The sequence below is a fragment of the Chiloscyllium punctatum genome, chromosome 1 (genome assembly GCF_047496795.1).
Source record: "Chiloscyllium punctatum isolate Juve2018m chromosome 1, sChiPun1.3, whole genome shotgun sequence".
Classification (NCBI taxonomy): domain Eukaryota; kingdom Metazoa; phylum Chordata; class Chondrichthyes; order Orectolobiformes; family Hemiscylliidae; genus Chiloscyllium; species Chiloscyllium punctatum.
Genome location: NC_092739.1, coordinates 66,721,258 through 66,741,551, shown reverse-complemented (window position 1 = coordinate 66,741,551; position 20,294 = coordinate 66,721,258). Strand labels below are relative to the sequence as shown.

Sequence of the window (20,294 nt, the reverse complement as noted above, 5' to 3'; positions counted from 1 at the left end):
CACCCTACTTTAATTTTTTTGGGCAACAGTTTTTTAAAAAATTATTCTCCAGGATCAAATCATCAGAATTTAGACATTTGCTCCACACCAAGATCAGTGGCAGCGAAGAATTGCAGGAAACTCAGGAGGAAGACAAACTGAGGAAAATGAATAATGGATGGCCCCAAACCTAGGTGAGTCTGAGATCATGTTGGTGCCAGATCTCCAATAAAGGAGAGGGTTTGAGTGGGAAGAGGGATGATAATGGACAGGGCAAGGTAGGATTTATGTGGGGGAGGCAAAACTGTTGGGTGCAAAGAAGAGGAACTTCAGGTGGCACAGAATATCCAGGGAAGTGGCACCCCACAACCAACTCCTCACTTCACTGACGAGATGCCCCCAGAGTTTAATCTGTCAGGTTACATACTTGGCTCAGGCATCTCCTACCACCCATTAAATCACAATATTGGCTCGAGGCCCTTAATTAGGCATTAATTGCCCACTTGATTATCTCAGGTCATGGATGAGTAGCTTACCTGACCCCCTTCTTCTTCAAAATCATAGAAGCATGGTTGGGCTGGCAGGCAGCTGTCATGACACCAATGACATCCTAATTTACAGGTCTGCATCTGTTTTCCAGTCGATGGGCAGCTAGTAAAATTCTGCCATCAGTGTTTTAAATTGTGTGCACCAATTTATTTTTGGGATATTATACTTCAAGGATCAAAAGAAATGTTTAATGATTTAGATATTTGGGGTCCCAGTAATTTTTGGGCTCCTTAGCAGTTGATAAATCTTTTAGTTTTCCTTAATTTTGCAGTAAAATTGGTGTTTTGTCACATATTTATTTCTCCATGAACATGTGGAATGGTTATAATACAAAATTTGCACTTAAAAAAAAATCAAAGTTTAACAGTGACCACACAAGCTCCAGCTCTTCCAAGGCACAGTGGTGCAACCTGTTTAAAAAAAAAGGAGTGCATTTAACTTGTCGAAATAGAAATAGATGCACAGGAAATAACATTCACAATATTCTTTAAATGTACAATCCTCAACATCTCACTTATCTTCAACTAGGTTTACTTAGCTAATTCTTTACAACAGCATTATTTTTCCACAATATTTTAATGCAAGGGGCCTAACAGGGAAGGCAGATGAACTCAGGGCATGGTTAGGAACATGGGACTGGGATATCATAGCAGTTACAGAAATATGGCTCAGGGATGGGCAGGACTGGCAGCTTAATGTTCCAGGACACAAATGCTACAGCAAGGGTAGAAAGGGAGGCAAGAGAGGAGTGGTATTTTTGATAACGGATAGCATTACAGCTGTACTGAGGGAGGATATTCCCAGAAATACATCCAGGGAAGTTATTTGGGTGGAACTGAGAAATAAGAAAGGAATGATCACTTTATTGGGATTGTATTACAGAGCCCCTAATAGTCAGAGGGAGATTGAGAAACAAATTTGTAAGGAGATCTCAATTATCTGTTAGAATAATAGGGTGGTTATGGTAGGGGATTTTAACTTTCCAAACATCGACTGGGACTGCCATAGTGTTAAGGGTTTAGATGGAGAGGAATTTCTTAAGTGTGTTCAAGAAAATTTTCTGATTCAGTATTTGGATATACCTACTAGAGAAGGTGCAAAACTTGATCTACTCTTGGGAAATAAGGCAGGACAGGTGACTGAGGTGTCAGTGTGGGAGCACTTTGGGGCCAGCGACCATAATTAGACAATAGACAATAGGTGCAGGAGTAGGCCATCCTGCCCTTCGAGCCTGCACCACCATTCAATATGATCATGGCTGATCAACCTTAATCAGTATCCTATTCCTGCCTTATCTCCATAACCCTTGATTCCACAATCCTTGAGTGCTCTACCCAACTCTTTCTTAAATGAATCCAGAGAGTTTCTCCTCATCTCTGTCCTAAATGGTCTACCCCGTTTTTTTAAGCTGTATCCTCTGGTTCGGCACTCACCCATCAGCGGAAACATGTTTCCTGCCTCCAGAGTGTCCAATCCTTTAATAATCTTATATGTCTCAATCAGATCCCCTCTCAGTCTTCTAAACTCAAGGGTATACAAGCCCAGTTGCTGCAGTCTTTCAGTGTAAGATAGTCCTGCCATTCCAGGAATTGACCTCATGAACCTATGCTGTACTCCCTCAATAGCCAGAATGTCTTTCCTCAAATTTGGAGATCAGAACTGCACACAATACTCCAAGTGTGGTCTCACCAGGGCCCTGTACAGCTGCAGAAGAACCTCTTTGCTTCTATATTCAATCCCTCTTGTTATGAAGGCCAGCATGCTATTAGCCTTCTTCACTACCTGCTGTACCTGCATGCTGACCTTCATTGACTGGTGTACAAGAACACCCAGATCTCTTTGTACTGCCCCTTTACCTAAATTGATTCCATTTAGGTAGTAATCTGCCTTCTTGTTCTTGCCACCAAAGTGGATAACCATACATTTATCCACATTAAACTGCATCTGCCATGCAACTGACCACTATTCTATTAGACTTAAAATAGTGATGGAAAAGGATAGACCAGATCTAAAAGTTGAAGTTCTAAATTGGAAAAAGGCTAATTTTGACAGTATTAGGCAAGAACTTTCAAAAGCTGATTGGGGGCAAGTGTTCGCAGGTAGAGGGACGGCTGGAAAATGGGAATGAGATAATGAGAATCCAGAGAAAGTAGATTCCTGTCAGGGTGAAAGGAAAGGCTGGTAGGTATAGGGAATGCTGGATAAAGAAATTGAGGGTTTGGTTAAGAAAAAGAAGGAAGCATATGTCAGGTATAGACAGGATAGATCGAGTGAATCCTTGGAAGATTATAAAGGAAGTAGGAGTATACTTGAGAGAGAAATCAGGAGGGCAAAAAGTGGACATGAAATAGCTTCGGCAAATAGAATTAAGAAGAATTCAAAGGGTTTTTACAAATACATTAAGGACAAAAGGGTAGCTAGGGAGAGAATAGGGCCACTCAAAGATCAGCAAGGCAGCCATTGTGTGGAGCTGCAGAAAATGGGGGAGATACTAAACGAGTATTTTGCATCAGTATTTATTGTGGAAAAGAATATGGAAGATATAGAATGTAGGGAAATAGATGGTGACATCTTGAAAAACGCCTACGTTACAGAGGAGCAAGTGCCGGATGTCCTGAAATGCATAAAGGCGGATAAATCCCCAGGACCTGATCAGGTGTACCCTAGAACTCTGTGGGAAGCTAAGGAAATGAGTGCTGGGCCTCTTGTTGAGATATTTGTATCATTGATAGTCACAGGTGAGATGCCGGAAGACTGGAGGTCAGCTAACGTGCTGCCACTGTTTAAGAAGGGTGGTAAGGACAAGCCAGGGATCTATTGACCAGTGAGCCTGATGTTGGTGGTGGGCAAGTTGTCGGTAAGAATCCTGAGAGACAGGAGTACATGGAATGGCAAGGACTGATTAGAGATAGTCAACATGCCTTTGTGCATGGGAAATCATGTCTCACAAACTTGATTGAGTTTTTTGAATAAATAACAAAGAGGATTGATGAGGGCAGAGCGGTAGATGTGATCTATATGGACTTCAGTAAGGCGTTTGACAAGGTTCCCCACGGGAGGCTGGTGAGCAAGGTTAGATCTCATGGAATATAGGGAGAACTAGCTATTTGGATACAGAACTGGCTCAAAAGGTAGAAGACAGAGGGTGGTGGTGGATGGTTGTCTTTCAGACTGGAGGCCTGTGACCAGTGGAGTGCCACAAGGATCGGTTCTGGGTCCTCTACTTTGCGTCATTTATATAAATGATTTGGATGTGAGCATAAGAGGTATACTTACTAAGTTTGCAGATGACACCAAAATTGGAGGTGTAGTGGACAGCGAAAAAGGTTACTTCATATTACAACAGGATCTTGATCAGATGAGCCAATGGGCTGAGAAGTGGCAGATGGAGTTTATTTCAGATAAATGTGAGGAAAGCAAATCTTGGGAAAACTTATACACTTAATGGTAAGGTCCTAGAGAGTTTTGCTGAACAAAGAGACCTTGGAGTGCACGTTCATAGCTCCTTGAAAGTGGAGTCACAGGTAGATAGGATAGTGAAGGCGGCGTTTGGTATGCTTTCCTCTATTGGTCACAGTATTGAGTACAGGAGTTGGGAGGTCATATTGCGGCTGTACAGGACATTGGTTAGACCACTGTTGGCATATTGCATGCAATTCTGGTCTCCTTCCTATCGGAAAGATGTTGTGAAACTTGAAAGGGCTCAGAAAAGATTTACAAGGATGTTGCCAGGGTTGCAGGATTTGAGCTATAGGGAGAGGCTGAACAGGCTGGGGCTGTTTTCCCTGGAGCGTCAGAGGCTGAGTGGTGACCTTATAGGAGGTTTACAAAATTATGAGGGGCATGGATAGGATAAATAGACAAAGTCTTTTCCTTGGGGTGGGGGGAGTCCAGAACTAGAGGGCATAGGTTTAGGGTGAAGGGGAAAAGATATAAAAGAGACCTAAGGGGCAACTTTTTCACACAGAGGATTATTCGCGTATGGAATGAGCTGCCAGAGGAAGTGGTGGAGGCTGGTACAACTGCAACATTTAAGAGGCATTTGGATGAGTATATGAATAGGAAGGGTTTGGAGGGATATGGGTTGGATGCTGGCAGGTGGGACTAGATTGGGTTGGGATTACGGGTCAGCATGGATGGGTTGGACCGAAGGGTCTGTTTCCATGCTGTACGTCTCTATGACTCAAACTCAAATATGAACACAAAGAAATAGTAAACATGTTGCTTTTGTCTACTTTATGCAAAGTAATACCATAAGAAATGGCTCAAAATGGAGATAATGGTCAAGATAAATGCAGAGAAATAAAAAGACTAGTGTTACTTAAACCATGATGATGTAAACAAGCAAACATTATTTACTAAGGAGAGAAAACAATTCAGTAGGAGCAGAGGCCTGAATATACCTCAAAAAGGACTCTCAACAACATAGCAGTCAGCAAAACAATAAAGTTAGGAATTGCTGCAAGTGGGATCCACAGAAAAAGGTACTTCTTATTCTACTTTTAAATTTTCAACGGACGTGGTAAGGCAGAATAGGACAAGACAGGACAGGTGGTGTGTCGAAAGCAAAGCATGTAGTAATTTTTGGTAACATTGCAGTCCTGAACAATAAAATCTACATCAAATTAGATTAGATTAGATTACTTACAGTGTGGAAACAGGCCCTTCGGCCCGACAAGTCCACACCGCCCCACTGAAGCGCAACCCACCCATACCCCTAACCAACACACTACGGGCAATTTAGCATGGTCAATTCACCTGACCTGCACATCTTTGGACTGTGGGAGGAAACCGGAGCACCCGGAGGAAACCCACGCAGACACGGGGAGAACATGCAAACTCCACACTCCGCCTGAGGCGGGAATTGAACCCGGGTCTCTGGCACTGTGAGGCAGCAGTGCTAACCACTGTGCCACCGTGCCGCCCACAATGTTCGACAGGATTCACTTAAACTAGACTAGGATCAGTCAAATCAAATAACTAAAGCAGTAGGGATTGTTTTAAACCAATAAAGTGCAATGGTGGAAAATAAAATCTGTCAAGGTAAAATTCAAACAGCAAGGAAAGCATCCAGATTTTGGAATAGTGCAATGTTATTGGAAGGATTCTACCATGCTCAGCAGTTTCATTGCTGACCAGGTCAAACGCCTTGGTGAGGTCGATGAAAGTGACATACAGGGGCATTTCTGTTCTCTGCATTTCTCCTGCAGTTGGCAAAGGGAGACGATCATGCCAGTTTATGCAGGCGAATCAAGATGACCTGAGCAAAGGCTTTACCAACAGTGTTGAGCAGAGAGATGCCACTGTAGGTGTTGCAGTTGCTTCACTTGCCCTTGTTCTTGTAGAGGGCAAAGATCTTGCCACCCCTCATGGCCTGTCGTACAGCTCTTTCTTGCCAGCACTGACAGAGGACTACATGCAATAGGAGCAGTAAGCTATCTTGCAGCAGTATCAGTCTGAAGAAGATGAGTGTCCTGGGACTGGACACAGAGGCACTGCCGATCATCACCATTGACGACTACAAACTTAACATCATCCATTAATTTATGTACCTTGGCTCTATCATCACTGACAACTTGTCCTTGGACACAGAGGTCAACAAGAGGATTGGGAATGCAGCCTCAAGTATGGACAAATCCCAAGCTGACAGTGAAGACAAAAATATCATTCAACAATGCTTGTGTCATAAGCACACTGCAGTATGGCAGTGAAACGTGGACTTCATACAAACAGGAGAGAAGGCTGAACACTTTCCACTTGAGGAGTATCCCCCGTATCCTGGGCATATCCTGGCAAGACAGATTGTCAACACAGTGGTCCTATCGCACACTGGCCTTCTCAGCATGTACACTCTGCTCAGGCAGCCGAGACTGCACAGGCTGGACCATATCCACCACATGGAGGACAGGTGCATTCCAAAGGATATCCTTTTATGCAGAGTTTGCATTTGCGAAGAGACCACTGGGCAATCCCAGCTGCGCTACAAGGATATCTGCATGAGGGACATGAAGGCGCTTGATATCATTATGGAGTCCTGGGAAATGCTTGCAGCTGACCACATGAGATGGAGAAGCACCCTGAACCAACACATCAAAAAGAGAAAAGAAGCTGATGAGTGCTGCAGCAGACAAGGGGCACAAAGGAAGGAGTACAGCAACTCTCACAGATCAACGACCACATACAGATGTCACCTCTGCGACTAGGACTGTCGCTCCAGCGCTGGTCTCTTCAGTCACAAGTGACATTGCTTCAGGGAAGCAGAAAGCCAGAACAATGAGGATGCAACCCATGGTCAGCCATGACCGAAAGGGGCCTCACTCACACGTGCAGTGTTACTGGTAAAATTATACAGTGCAGATCAGGAAGAGGCTGAGAATTATTTTTTTAAAAACTCATTTCTCGATCCACAGCAGTCCGAGGGAATACAAGGACACTCCTGTAACTGTGAGCAAATGGGTTCTAGGATTTGACCAAGAGACAAATGAAGGACTGGTGATATAGCTTCAAATAAGTATGGTGTGGGGCTTTCAGTGGAAATTCAAGCATCTGCTGCCTTTGTCCTTAAATTTTACAGACTGCAGGTTTGGAAGCTGCTGTTGAAGGAGCCTTGCTGCAGGGTATTTTGTAGATAGTGTACACTGTTGCCAAAGTGCATCCTTTGACGGGAGCAAACATTGAAGGTGATGAATGGGTGTCAGTGAAGCAGGCTTCTTTATCCTGGATGGTGTCAAGCGTAAGTGTTGGTGGAGTTGTGCTCATCCAGGCAAGTGGAGACTATTCCATCACATCCCTGACTTATGACTCATAGATTTCAGATAGGCTTTGGGGAGACAGGAAGGAATTTACTTGCCATAAAAATCCTAAACTCTGACTTGCTTTAGAAGCTATAATTTTTATATGCCTCGTCCAGTTTGGTTTCTGGTCAATGCAACAAAGATATTGGGCACGCCTTATTAATGACTAGATTTTAGAATACAAAATTGGAAAACAAAGATCAAAAATTAATGGCACCATCTTGGAATGTGCAAAATATTTCCAACAAGTTAGATGAATTAATAGCACAGATATAAATTATTCAGTTTGATCCAATAGTTTTTTAATAAATGTAGCTACATTGTGATCCAAGTAGGGAACTAAAGCATACTTAATTTCTTGAATAGATAAGCAAAGTGCAGAAGGAGGATGGTTCTGGGATAATAATGTATTCAATGAAGATAGTAGACAGAAAGGGTGTCAGAAAATCAAGTCGAACTAAGAAATATTTAAGCAGAGGAAGCATTGTTGAAGTTATTTCTAGGCTCCCCAACTGTAACTATAGTGAAAGGCAGAGTATAATCAGGAGACGTGATGTCTGAGGAGGGTATTTAATCTTAATATTGTTAGGAATACTGAGCTTTGCAAAACAATTTTGTTTTAAAATGTACCTTTAACTCGAATATTAAAGAAAAGGAGGATTCTGGAAAAAACAAACACCTCAATTCATAGAAATGCCCATTTAATCCACTGTGATAAGGAGAGAAGCTCAAATAGGAACACTTTAACGAGGAGTGACAGAATTTTTTGAAATTTTTATAGGACAGTTGTGGCTGAAATGCAGAGTTGAAGTAGTCAGAGCTGTGGAAAATCTGTAAAGGTAAAATTCAAAGAGCAAGGAAAACATCCAGGGAGTTATGTTTTGTGTTAACAGATAAGCTTCTAGGAGTTCAGTTGATGTTCAAAAGAAAGGGAACAGAACAGGTTGGGCACTTGAAACTTTGAAGAACAGGGATTTGTTGAGGTATGCCTTGCTAGTCAGACTAGGTGTTTCAAGCTGTCGTGGCGAAGAAAAGAAAATCTCTGACAGAGAGCTGTAAGTGATTTTGGAATTGTTTCTTTAATGCTATTAATCTGTCAGTACATTAAAAGAGTTTTGTGAGGTATACATTGCTTGTATTTGTTAATGTGACAGTGTCTTGTCTTTCATTTGATGTATTAATTACTTGCCAATTAAATTTAGATTTACACTGATTTTAATTTACTAAAGTAAAAGTCTTAAAAAGTAAAATCTTGTCCTTCAGTTTTTATCCATTGGTGACTGGGAACTTCATAGCCTGCATATCCCTGACACTATGGGCAATTCAGCATGGCCAATCCACCTAACTTACACATCTTTGAACAGTGAAAGGAAACTGGAGCACTTGCAGGAAACCCATGCAGACACAGGGAGAATGTGCAAACTCCACACAGACAGTCACCTGAGGTGGATTCAAACCCAGGTGCCTGGCGCTGTGAGGCAGCAGTGCTGAACACTGAGCCACCTTTCCTGCCATAAAACTAAAGTGGAGAATGTGGTGCTGGCCACTGATTTAGAGATCATTATTTAGGAGTGCAGGTTGGATGTCAATACTGAATAGTTGTACTTGTCTAAGCCTTGTCACTAAAGTGGAGGAGATATCTTTAGAAATTAATAGTGTCAAAAACTCTTTTGTGTATTAAGATCTTCAATTTTATGTTTAGTTCTCAATCTTGCAGTAGCAGACATAGGAGTGTCATTGTCTAGTACATGTAGAAGAATGTATCTGTAAAACCAAAAAGGGCATCACTAACTAGAGAAGATTATAGAATTTAAAGATTGCTTGACTGTGACAGCAGGATACAAGCAAATGGCCAATCACATAGATTAATATTTGAGACAGTTAGTCTCGCATGGAAATTAAAATATACCTGGGGCGACAGATAGCACTTCTACAGACAGAGGTTCATTGCTTTGATGTTTTGGATGGTTTAACATAATTCTTTCACACAAAGATAAGCACAAGGATGAAGTTGTGTGAGTTCTCAAAACATTGCTAACTAAAATAGTTAGGCCACATTTGGAATATTGCATGCAGTTCTCGTCTCCACACTAGTGGAAAGACGTGGATACTTTGGAGTGGTTGCAGAAAAGGTTTTCCAGATGTTGCTTGGCCTTAAGGGTTTTAGTTATGAGGAGGGGTTGGATAAACTTGGATTGTTTTCACTAGAATGCTGGAGACTGAGGCGACCTGGTAGAGGTATACAAAATTATGAGAGACATAGATAGGGTGGATATTCAGAGGCTTTTCACCAGCGTGGAAAGGTCAGCTACAAGAGGGCACAGGTTCAAGGCGAGAGGGGGAAAGTTTAAGGAATAAGTGTAGAGAGAAGTTTTCACACAGAGGGTGGTGGGTGCCTGGAATGCACTGTCAGTGGAGCTGGTGGAAGCAGGCATGTTAACAATGTTTAAGGCATACCTTGATAGACACATAAACAGGAGGCGAAGAGAGGGATAGAAACTACGTATGGGCAATAAGCATGGGTCTAAGTATGGACTAGGTATTGGTGCAGGCTCGGTGTGCCAAAGGGCCAGTTCCTCTGCTGTATTGTACTGTATTGTATTACAAGCAGTAAACTTATTTAAAGAGACGATTTGAACATTTACAATCAGTTGAAGACAAATGGTTAGTTGTGACATAACTAAACTTTTCTTCTAACCAGTTTACAAGTTTGTCAATTAACCTCACTACGTAAACCATGGTTACCCAGCTGGTTTATTTGCATGTTTCTTCCAGTACTTTATGGTCTGCAGACTAAACCAGTTAGAGAGTTCAATCTTTTATCTCTGTCCTCACAGACTGTATTCTTGCCTTGCTGATAGGCTGCACCTCTTTTTCTGTTGCTTTTGTATTGTAATATGTATGCTTGCTCCACTTACCCTTTTGTATATTATATCCTGGGATATTTAGAACATAGAACAATACAGCATAGAACAGGCCCTTCGGCCCACAATGTTATGCCGAACATTTGTCCTAGCTTAAGCACCCATCCATGTACCTATCCGATTGCCGCTTAAAGGTCACCAATGATTCTGACTCTGCCACTCCCACAGGCAGCGCATTCCATGTCCCCACCACTCTCTGGGTAAAGAACCTACCCCGCCATCCCCCCCATACCTTCCACCCTTTACCTTAAATATATGTCCCCTCGTAACACTCTGTTGTACCCGGGGAAAAAGTTTCTGACTGTCTACTCTATCTATTCCTCTGATCATCTTATAAACCTCTATCAAGTCACCCCTCATCCTTCGCCGTTCCAATGAGAAAAGGCCTAGCACTCTCAACCTATCCTCGTACGACCTATTCTCCATCCCAGGCAACATCCTGGTAAATCTCCTCTGCACCCTCTCCAAAGCTTCCACATCTTTCCTAAAGTGAGGCGACCAGAACTGCACACAGTACTCCAAATGTGGCCTTACCAAGGTCCTATACAGCTGCAACATCACTTCACGGCTCTTGAATTCAATCCCTCTGCTAATGAACGCTAATACACCATAGGCCTTCTTACAAGCTCTATCCACCTGAGTGGCAACTTTCAAAGATCTATGAACATAGACCCCAAGATCCCTCTGCTCCTCCACCTTACTAAGAACCCTACCATTAACCCTGTATTCCGCATTCTTATTTGTCCTTTCAAAATGGACAACCTCACACTTGACAGGGTTGAACTCCATCTGCCACTCCTCAGCCCAGCTCTGCATCATATCTAAGTCCCTTTGCAGCCGACAACAGCCCTCCTCACTATCCACAACTCCACCAATCTTCGTATCGTCTGCAAATTTACTGACACACCCTTCGACTCCCTCTTCCAAGTCATTAATAAAAATTACAAACAGCAGAGGACCCAGAACTGATTCCTGTGGAACTCCACTTGTAACTGGGCTCCAGGCTGAATATTTACCATCTACCACCACTCTCTGACTTCGACCGGTTAGCCAGTTTTCTATCCAACTGGCCAAATTTCCCTCTATCCCATGCCTCTTGACTTTCTGCATAAGCCTACCATGGGGAACCTTATCAAATGCCTTACTAAAATCCATGTACACTACATCCACTGCTCTACCCTCATCCACATGCTTGGTCACCTCCTCAAAGAATTCAATAAGACTTGTAAGGCAAGACCTACCCTTCACAAATCCGTGCTGGCTGTCCCTAATCAAGCAGTGTCTTTCCAGATACTCATAAATCCTATCCCTCAGAACCCTTTCCATTACTTTGCCTACCACCGAAGTAAGACTAACTGGCCTGTAATTCCTGGGGTTATCCCTATTCCCTTTTTTGAACAGGGGCACAACATTCGCCACTCTCCAGTCCCCTGGTACCACCCCCGTTGACAGTGAAGACGAAAAGATCATTGCCAACGGCTCTGCAATTTCCTCTCTTGCTTCCCACGTAATCCTAGGATATATCCTGTCAGGCCCGGGGGACTTGTCTATCCTCAAGTTGTTCAAAATGCCCAACACATCTTCCTTCCTAACAAGCATCTCTTCTAGCTTACCAGTCAGTTTCACACTCTCCTCTTCAACAATATGGTCCCTCTCATTTGTAAATACTGAAGAAAAGTACTCATTCAAGACCTCTCCTATCTCTTCCGACTCAATACACAGTCTCCCACTACTGTCCTTGATCGGACCTACCCTCGTTCTTGTCATTCTCACGTTTCTCACATACGCATAAAAGGCCTTGGGGTTATCCTTGATCCTATCCGCCAAAGATTTTTCATGCCGTCTCTTAGCTCTCCTAATCCCTTTCTTCAGCTCCCTTCTGGCTATCCTATATCACTCCAACGCTGTCTGAACCTTGTTTCCTCAACCTTATGTAAGCCTCCTTCTTCCTCTTTACAAGACATTCAATCTCTCTCGTCAACCAAGGTTCCCTCACACGACCATCTCTTTCCTGCCTGACAGGTACAGGTACATACATATCAAGGACACGTCGTATCTGTTCCTTGAAAAAGTTCCACATTTCCACGACATCCTTCCCTGACAGCCTATGCTCCCAACTTATGCTCCTCAGATCCTGTCTTACAGCATCATATTTACCCTTCCCCCAATTATAAAACCTACCCTGTTGCACGCACCTATCCCTCTCCATAACCAAGGTAAAAGTCACAGAATTGTGGTCACCATCACCAAAACGTTCATCCACTAACAAGCCCATCACTTGTCCCGATTCGTTACCAAGTACCAAATCCAATATGGCCTCCCCTCTGGTCGGACAATCTACATACTGAGTTAGAAAAGCTTCCTGGACACACTGCACAAACATGGTCCCGTCCAACCTACTTGATTTAAAGAGCTTCCAATCAATATTTGGGAAGTTGAAATCGCCCATGACTACTACCCTGTGGCTTCTGCACCTTTCCAAAATCTGTTTCCCAATCTGTTTCTCCACATCTCTGCTGCTATTGGGGGGCCTATAGTAAACACCCAACAAGGTGACTGCTCCTTTCCTATTTCTGACTTCAGCCCATACTACCTCCAAAGGCAGATCCCCCTCGAACTGCCTTTCTGCAGCCGTTACACCATTTCTAATTAGCAACGCCTCCCCCCTCCTTTTTTAGCACCCTCCCTAATCTTACTGAAACATCTGTAACCAGGAACCTCCAACAACCATTCCTGTCCCTCTTCTATCCACGTTTCCGTGATGGCCACAACATTGTAGTCCCAGGTACCGATCCATGCCTTAAGTTCACCCACCTTATTTCTGATACTCCTTGCGTTGAAGTATACACACTTGAACCCATCTCTGTGTCCACAAGTATTCCCTGTCAGTGCTACCTTCTCCACAGCCTCCCTACATTCTTGGACATCCTGACAAACAGCAAGCCTACTTGCTGGACTACAAGTCCGGATCCCATCCCCCTGCCAAATTAGTTTAATACCCCCAAAGAGTGCTAGCAAACCTACCTCCCAGGATATTGGTGCCCTTCTGGTTCAGGTGCAACCCGTCCTGCTTGTACAGGTCCCACCTTCCCCAGAGTGCAGTCCAATTGTCCAAATACCTGAAGCCCTCCCTTCTACACCATCCTTGCAGCTACGTGTTCAACTGCACTCTCTCCCTATTCCTTGCCTCACTGTTACGTGGCACCGGCAACAACCCAGAGATGACGGCTCTGTCCGTCCTAGCTTTTAGCTTCCAGCCTAACTCCCTGAACTCCTGAATGATCTCCCCACCCCTCTTCCTACCTATGTCATTAGTGCCAACGTTTAATCCCTCTCCAGATTTTCCTGTAAACATCTCATTAGTCCCTCCCAACACACAATTAACTCCAGCTTCCTTGTTTTATTACAGACATTGTACAGTGCCACACAGACATTTTAATAGAATTTCTTCTCACTGTAACACTATTCATTTCCTTCCCACCAATGTGTTTCTGTACTCTATGCTTTCATATTCAAACTTGCCCTGTTCTGTCTAGATTCAGGTTGCTTACATTTATTTTAGATCTGTTTCCATATTTTAGTAGTTTCTAGATTTTGCCACCTCCCTATTCACTATTTTCCTCAGTCACTAATCCCATTTGATTCAGGTGTAGCCAATCCATTTGATTCAGCTCATTTCTGTCCCAGTACTGGTGTCACTGCCCAATGAAAAGGAACCATTGTTTTTATAAAACCAGCCTTTAGCCATCTGTCAATCCCTCTGGCAATTTGCAGATGGCTTGGGGAATCATCCCTCAAGGTCTACTTTTTAAACTTGGAGCGTAATACCTGATACACTTCCAGCTCGAATACCTCTCTGTTTCTATCAATACTATTTCTGCTAATATGGACCATGACAACTGAACTTAGATTTTGCCTTCCTTTCCAGCAACCATCAGATAGCCTAGAAGTGGGTAGGTGATACCTGTATCAACATTTATATCAATATAAATTGTGAGAACTCATTATAAAAACATTTTTAGACATGTTCCATGGCAAGTACAGTGTGATTTGGCATAAGTTGTTTTTACAGGCAGTATTTGTATTTATCTACATCATAATAAGGAACATCTAGTTTTAATAGATATAATTACAAGTAATAAGATATCTTGGTCAGGGTTTTACATCTTTTATAAAGTTTAGCATGTCACAACAACAAAAAGTTTCAAACTTTCTAAAAAAAACAATGCAAGTTGCTGCATTGTTACTCTTACCTGCATCCACTCGTTAGTTTGTGGATCATAGGCCTCCACAGAGTTCAGATATGACTGTCCATCATATCCTCCAACTGCATACAGCCTATCACCAAGTAAACAAACACCTACTGCATCTTTGCTGATACTCATTGGTGCGACTGCTGTCCAAGTATCGGTTTTTGGATCATATCTGCAAATAAGCATAGCCGGTTTTTTTTTGATCAGGTCAAATATTTAACAATTTTAGGATAATGATACTAGTAAATTAGTCCAGCAGCAAGAGATTTAAAATAATAATTGTTTTGGAATTACTGCAACAACATCAACTTCTCAATTTCTATTTAAACTTAGAAGTTTGGAAAAGATGCCAACAGCTGACCATGCCTTAAATTATGAGAAAATAGTATTTTGTTTTACATTACATAATTGATTTTCTTAAAAAAAATACAGCTCATAACATTCATTGTTCGGAGTGAGCTCTCTCTCTCTGTAAGGTACAGTAATAAGCATTTTCCTACCAGCAAGTGCAAGTTGACGGATATGACAAAATCTTAGTTGATTTTACAATGAGAAGGTTGATACACTAACATTAATTCAAAATGTTCTATTACACTATTTGTCCATGAAATCCAAAGAAGAACAAAAAACTCCTTTGAAAGGAGTTGCCAAATCTCGAACTCTAATCACTAGAAAGACAAGAACAGCAGACGCATAGGAACACCACCACTTGCAAGTTCTCCTTCAAGACACATGCCACCCTACGTTGGAACTATATTGCTGTTCCATCACTGTCATGGGGTCAAAATCCTGGAACTCCCTTCGTAATAGCACTAGCGCATCTACTCTTGAGTTGTAGTGGTTTAAGGAAGAAGTGGATGAATTTTCCAGCACCAGACAAAACATACCTCAGGCTGTTGAAAGAAAGCAGGGAGAAAACGGTGGATGATCTGACCATTACTCCCTATCCCTCTCTGGATACAGAGGTGGGCTTAAGGATTGGAGTACTGCTAATGTTTACTTTTGCGAGGCTTTGAACAAAGTTCCACATTGAAGATTGGTTACTCAAACAAAGCCCATGGAATTCAGGGGAAATGGAGCAAGCTGGGTCCAGAATTGACTCAGTGGCAGGAAACAAAAGTAATTGTTGACTGGAAGGCAGTTTCCAGTGGCATTGAAGACAGCTCTGTACTAGGTCCTCTATTTCTGGAGGTACTTACTAATGATTTGGTTGTAAATGTAGGGAGGATAATCAATATGATTGCAGATAACACAAAAATTGATAGCGGTCAATTGAGCTGTGGACTACAGAAGGGTATCAATGGGTTGATCAGCTAGGCAGTTGTGAGGAATGGAAATTCACCTCGAAATTAATGAGGTTATGGTTTTGAGAAGGTCAAACAAGGCAAAGGAATACATAATTAATAGGAGAACATACAGAAGTCTAGAAGTAGTGAGGGACCTTGAAGTGAATGTCCACGGATCCCTGAAGATAGCAGGACAGGTTGAGAAGATGATTAAAAAAGGCATAGGGAATCCTTTTCTTTATTAGGTGACATACAGAATATAAGAATAAGAAGTTATGGTAGAACTGTATGAATCATTAGCTTGGCCACAACTTGAGTAGCTTATGCAGTTGTCGTCACAAAGGAGATTACTCAGGCTGTTGCCTGGATTGGAAAGTTGGATGGACTGAGGTTGCTTTCTTTGGAACAGAGGAGGCCAAGATTTGACTGGTAGGTCTAACATAGGAGGAATGGCTGAGGATCCTGGGATTGTACTCATTGGAGTTTAGAAGGTTAAGGGGAAATCTAATAGAAACTTACAAGATAATACATGGCTTGGAAAGGGTGGACGCTAAGAAATTGTTTCCGTTAGGCGGGGAGACTAGGACCCGTGGGCACAGCCTTAAAATTAGAGGGGGTCAATTCAGAACAGAAATGCGGAGACATTTCTTCAGCTCGAGTGTGGTGGGCCTGTGGAATTCATTGCCGCGGAGTGCAGTGGAGGCCGGGACGCTAAATGTCTTCAAGGCAGAGATTGATAAATTCTTGATGTCACAAGGAATTAAGGGCTACGGGGAGAATGCGGGTAAGTGGAGTTGAAATGCCCATCAGCCATGATTAAATGGCGGAGTGGACTCGATGGGCTGAATTGCCTTACTTCCACTCCTATGTCTTATGACTGAGATGTACAAAGTTGTGACGATGGGAAGGACATTTACCTTAACAGAGATCACTGACGAGCAGGTCTAGATTTAAAGTGAATGATAGAGAGATTGGAGGGGAGATGGGGGACTTACTTCTCATCCAGAGAATGAAAGGGGTCTGGAACAGACTTCCAAAAAATTCAGTAGTGGCAGAACCTCTTGTCTCTTTTAAAAGGTATTTGGATATGCACCCTGTGTGCTGTAACCTGCAGGGCAATGATGCAAAAGCTAGAAAGCGGGATTAGGCTGCATGGTTTGTTTTTCGATCGGCACAGACATAGGGAAATTGGCACTTTCCCATGCAATAAGCTTTCCAAGATTTTCTGTATTTCTAAGGTGGTTCACTATCACCTTCTTAAAGGAAATTAGGGATAGGAAATAAATGCTGGCTCAGCCAATGACACCCAATTTCATAAACAAAAAAATCCACTAAATTTTATGAAAAATAATAAAAACACAAGAATTTCCACTGAAACCAAAATTATTTTATTGGATTTTGAACAAGATGAGGGAACAATCAGGGTGAGGTACATTATTAGAGTGAAAATCAAAACAAAGTTAGTTCTTCCCTTACAAAATGACCTACTTTTGTAATGAGGGACGTCATATTCTCTGGCCAAGTATGGATACAGCCTACTATTATAAAAATCTTACACCACGGGCGGCACGGTGGCACAGTGGTTAGCACTGTTTCCTCACAGTGCCAGAGACCCGGGTTCAATTCCCGCCTCAGGCGACTGTGTGGATGTTTGCACATTCTCTGCGTGGGTTTCTTCCGGGTGCTCCGGTTTCCTCCCACAATCCAAAAATGTGCAGGTTAGGTGAATTGGCTATGCTAAATTATCCGTAGTGTTAGGTGAAGGGGTAAATGTAGGGGAATGGGTCTGGGTAGGTTGCGCTTCGGCAGGTCGGTGTGGACTTGTTAGGCCGAAGTGTCTGTTTCCACGCTGTAAGTAATCTAATCTAATCTAAGAAAATTCTTCAGCCCATCATGGCTTTACCTTTGTGAAAAAGCTAATCATCTAGACCGGATTAGAGTGGTGCTGGAAAAGCACAGCAGGTCAGGCAGCAGCCGAGGAGCAGGAAAATAGACATTTCGGGCATCTATGCCACTTTCTCCCCACCCCACCCTCTCTCATTTATCTCTCCACTCTGCAGGCATCCTGCCTCTATTCCTGATGAAGGGCTATTGCCCAAAATGTCGATTTTCCTGCTCCTTGGATGCTGCCTGACCTGCTGTGCTTTTACAGCACCACACTAATCTAGACTCTGGTTTCCAGCATCTGCAGTCCTTAATTTTACCTAATCATCTAGACCGCACCAGCTGTCTCACCCAGTAGAAATTCACATGTTCTGACTCCTAGGCCCATACCATTATTAATAGGCTGTATCAACATATTCCCATTAGGATTACAGTTAATTGGAGACTGGCTTAAAATTTCAACTAATTCTGTATGCCTGAAGTTTAAAAAATTCTGAAATATGCAGCATTACTTTGACTTTGTGATTACAAGGTCAATTTTCTAGGACTACTTGGAGCATGGAATCTCATTTTCACAGGAAAGGTTGGAGGCCATCATATCAATTTAGAGTACTCTTGATTTCCTAGTCATGCTTTTTAATGGTTACAAAATTTAAAATGCTGCAAATCAGGTATGCTAAGCTTTGCAGCTGATTTTCGTATCCACACTCCTTTTAAGTGCACAGCACAAGGACTAAAGTCTACACAATCTTAAATCTGAGAAATAATTTCTGGTAAAAAAGCAACGATCTATTAAAAAATGAAAAGTACTTTTAGGCTTGAATTGTGCCATCTCTGGCAAACCCATCTCTACTACACAGCTGTTAGAACATAGAACAATACAGCACAGAACAGGCCCTTCGGCCCACGATGTTGTGCCGAACTTCTATCCTAGATTAAGCACCCATCCATGTTCCTATCCAAATGCCGCTTAAAGGTCGCCAATGAATCTGACTCTACCACTCCCTCGGGCAGCGCATTCCATGCCCCCACCACTCTCTGGGTAAAGAACCCACCCCTGACATCTCCCCTATACCTTCCACCCTTCACCTTAAATTTATGTCCCCTTGTAACACTCTGTTGTACCCGGGGAAAAAGTTTCTGACTGTCTACTCTATCTATTCCTCTGATCATCTTATAAACCTCTATCAAGTCACCCCTCATCCTTCGCCGTTCCAACGAGAAAAGGCCGAGAACTCTCAACCTATCCTCGTACGACCTACTCTCCATTCCAGGCAACATCCTGGTAAATCTTCTCTGCACCCTCTCCAAAGCTTCCACATCTTTCCTAAAGTGAGGCGACCAGAACTGCACACAGTACTCCAAATGTGGCCTAACCAAAGTCCTGTACAGCTGCAACATCACCTCATGACTCTTGAATTCAATCCCTCTGCTAATGAACGATAATACTCCATAGGCCTTCTTACAAACTCTATCCACCTGAGTGGCAACCTTCAAAGATCTATGTACATAGACCCCAAGATCCCTCTGTTCCTCCACTTGACCAAGAACCCTACCATTAACCCTGTATTCCGCATTCTTATTTGTTCTTCCAAAATGGACAACCTCACACTTGGCAGGGTTGAACTCCATCTGCCACTCCTCAGCCCAGCTCTGCATCATATCTAAGTCCCTCTGCAGCCGACAACAGCCCTCCTCACTGTCCACAACTCCACCTATCTTTGTATCATCTGTTGTTGTACATCTGCTGTTTTCTCCCAATGTTCATATATGTAGATTAATTTCTATTGTTATCTACATCATAACACAATGATGAGTAAAGAATCAGTCCATAGTAGCACTTTTAAAACATGCAAATAATTAATCCACAGATGTTTTCTCCTGGACCAGACTACAAATCACAACTTTAAAACCCTTACCTCCAAACAGTTTGCTTCGGCGGGGCAGTGTGGACTTGTTGGGCCGAAGGGCCTGTTTCCACACTGTAAGTAATCTAATCTAATCTAATCCCTAAAATAATAGCTATGGCATATAGTTGAACATTTAACAAGAATATGTTTATTTGACATGCCAATTATTTGTGTTTACTTACTATTTGTGTTTGCAGGCAAACAAAGTTTGGTTCTACATTCAGCAAGTTAAAAACAAAACTAATGTGAGTTTTGTTTTTACAATCAGATCCTTGTACTTAGTTGGTAGTTAAACTTGGAGCTTTTTAACTAGTTTATTCCTTTTAATAGATTTAATGTAAATTAAGGGTGCTACATATCCTCACTAAATATGCAGCTCAATGCACTGCACAAAGACCCAAGAGCAGAAACTCTATTAGCTTAACCAGCAATAGCACTAATACTACATGCAGAGTAGTGTGGTTCCAGCAATAATATATGGAATCAATTAGTTTAAAAGAAAAATCAATTCTAATGGTGCATAATCATTATTTAAATGTGTATAAAACATGGATGGTTTCACGGATGTCTGTTTGTAAGTCAAGAAAAAAATCATCTTTATGGTATGATAACATGGAGACTGCAGATGCTGGCGATCAGAGTCAAGAGTGTGGAGTTGGAAAAGTACAGCAGGTCAGGTGGCATCCGAGGAGCAAGAGAATCAATGTTGCGGGCA

General features: G+C 42.4%; 1 protein-coding gene across 8 annotated transcripts in view; it reads right to left on the bottom strand.

Moving 5' to 3' along the window:
* Nucleotides 1-804: 804 nt before the first annotated feature.
* The window catches only part of LOC140474277 (kelch-like protein 5), a 150,093-nt gene continuing 130,603 nt past the window's right edge, over nucleotides 805-20,294 (bottom strand). For all 8 annotated transcript variants that reach the window (XM_072567700.1, XM_072567728.1, XM_072567713.1 and 5 more), the window contains 2 exons: nucleotides 14,500-14,671; nucleotides 805-938 (listed from right to left, as the gene is read on the bottom strand). In XM_072567700.1, coding sequence (XP_072423801.1) covers nucleotides 882-938; nucleotides 14,500-14,671 — 229 coding nt within the window. In that variant the 3' untranslated portion in view covers nucleotides 805-881. The remainder of the gene's footprint in view (nucleotides 939-14,499; nucleotides 14,672-20,294) is intronic.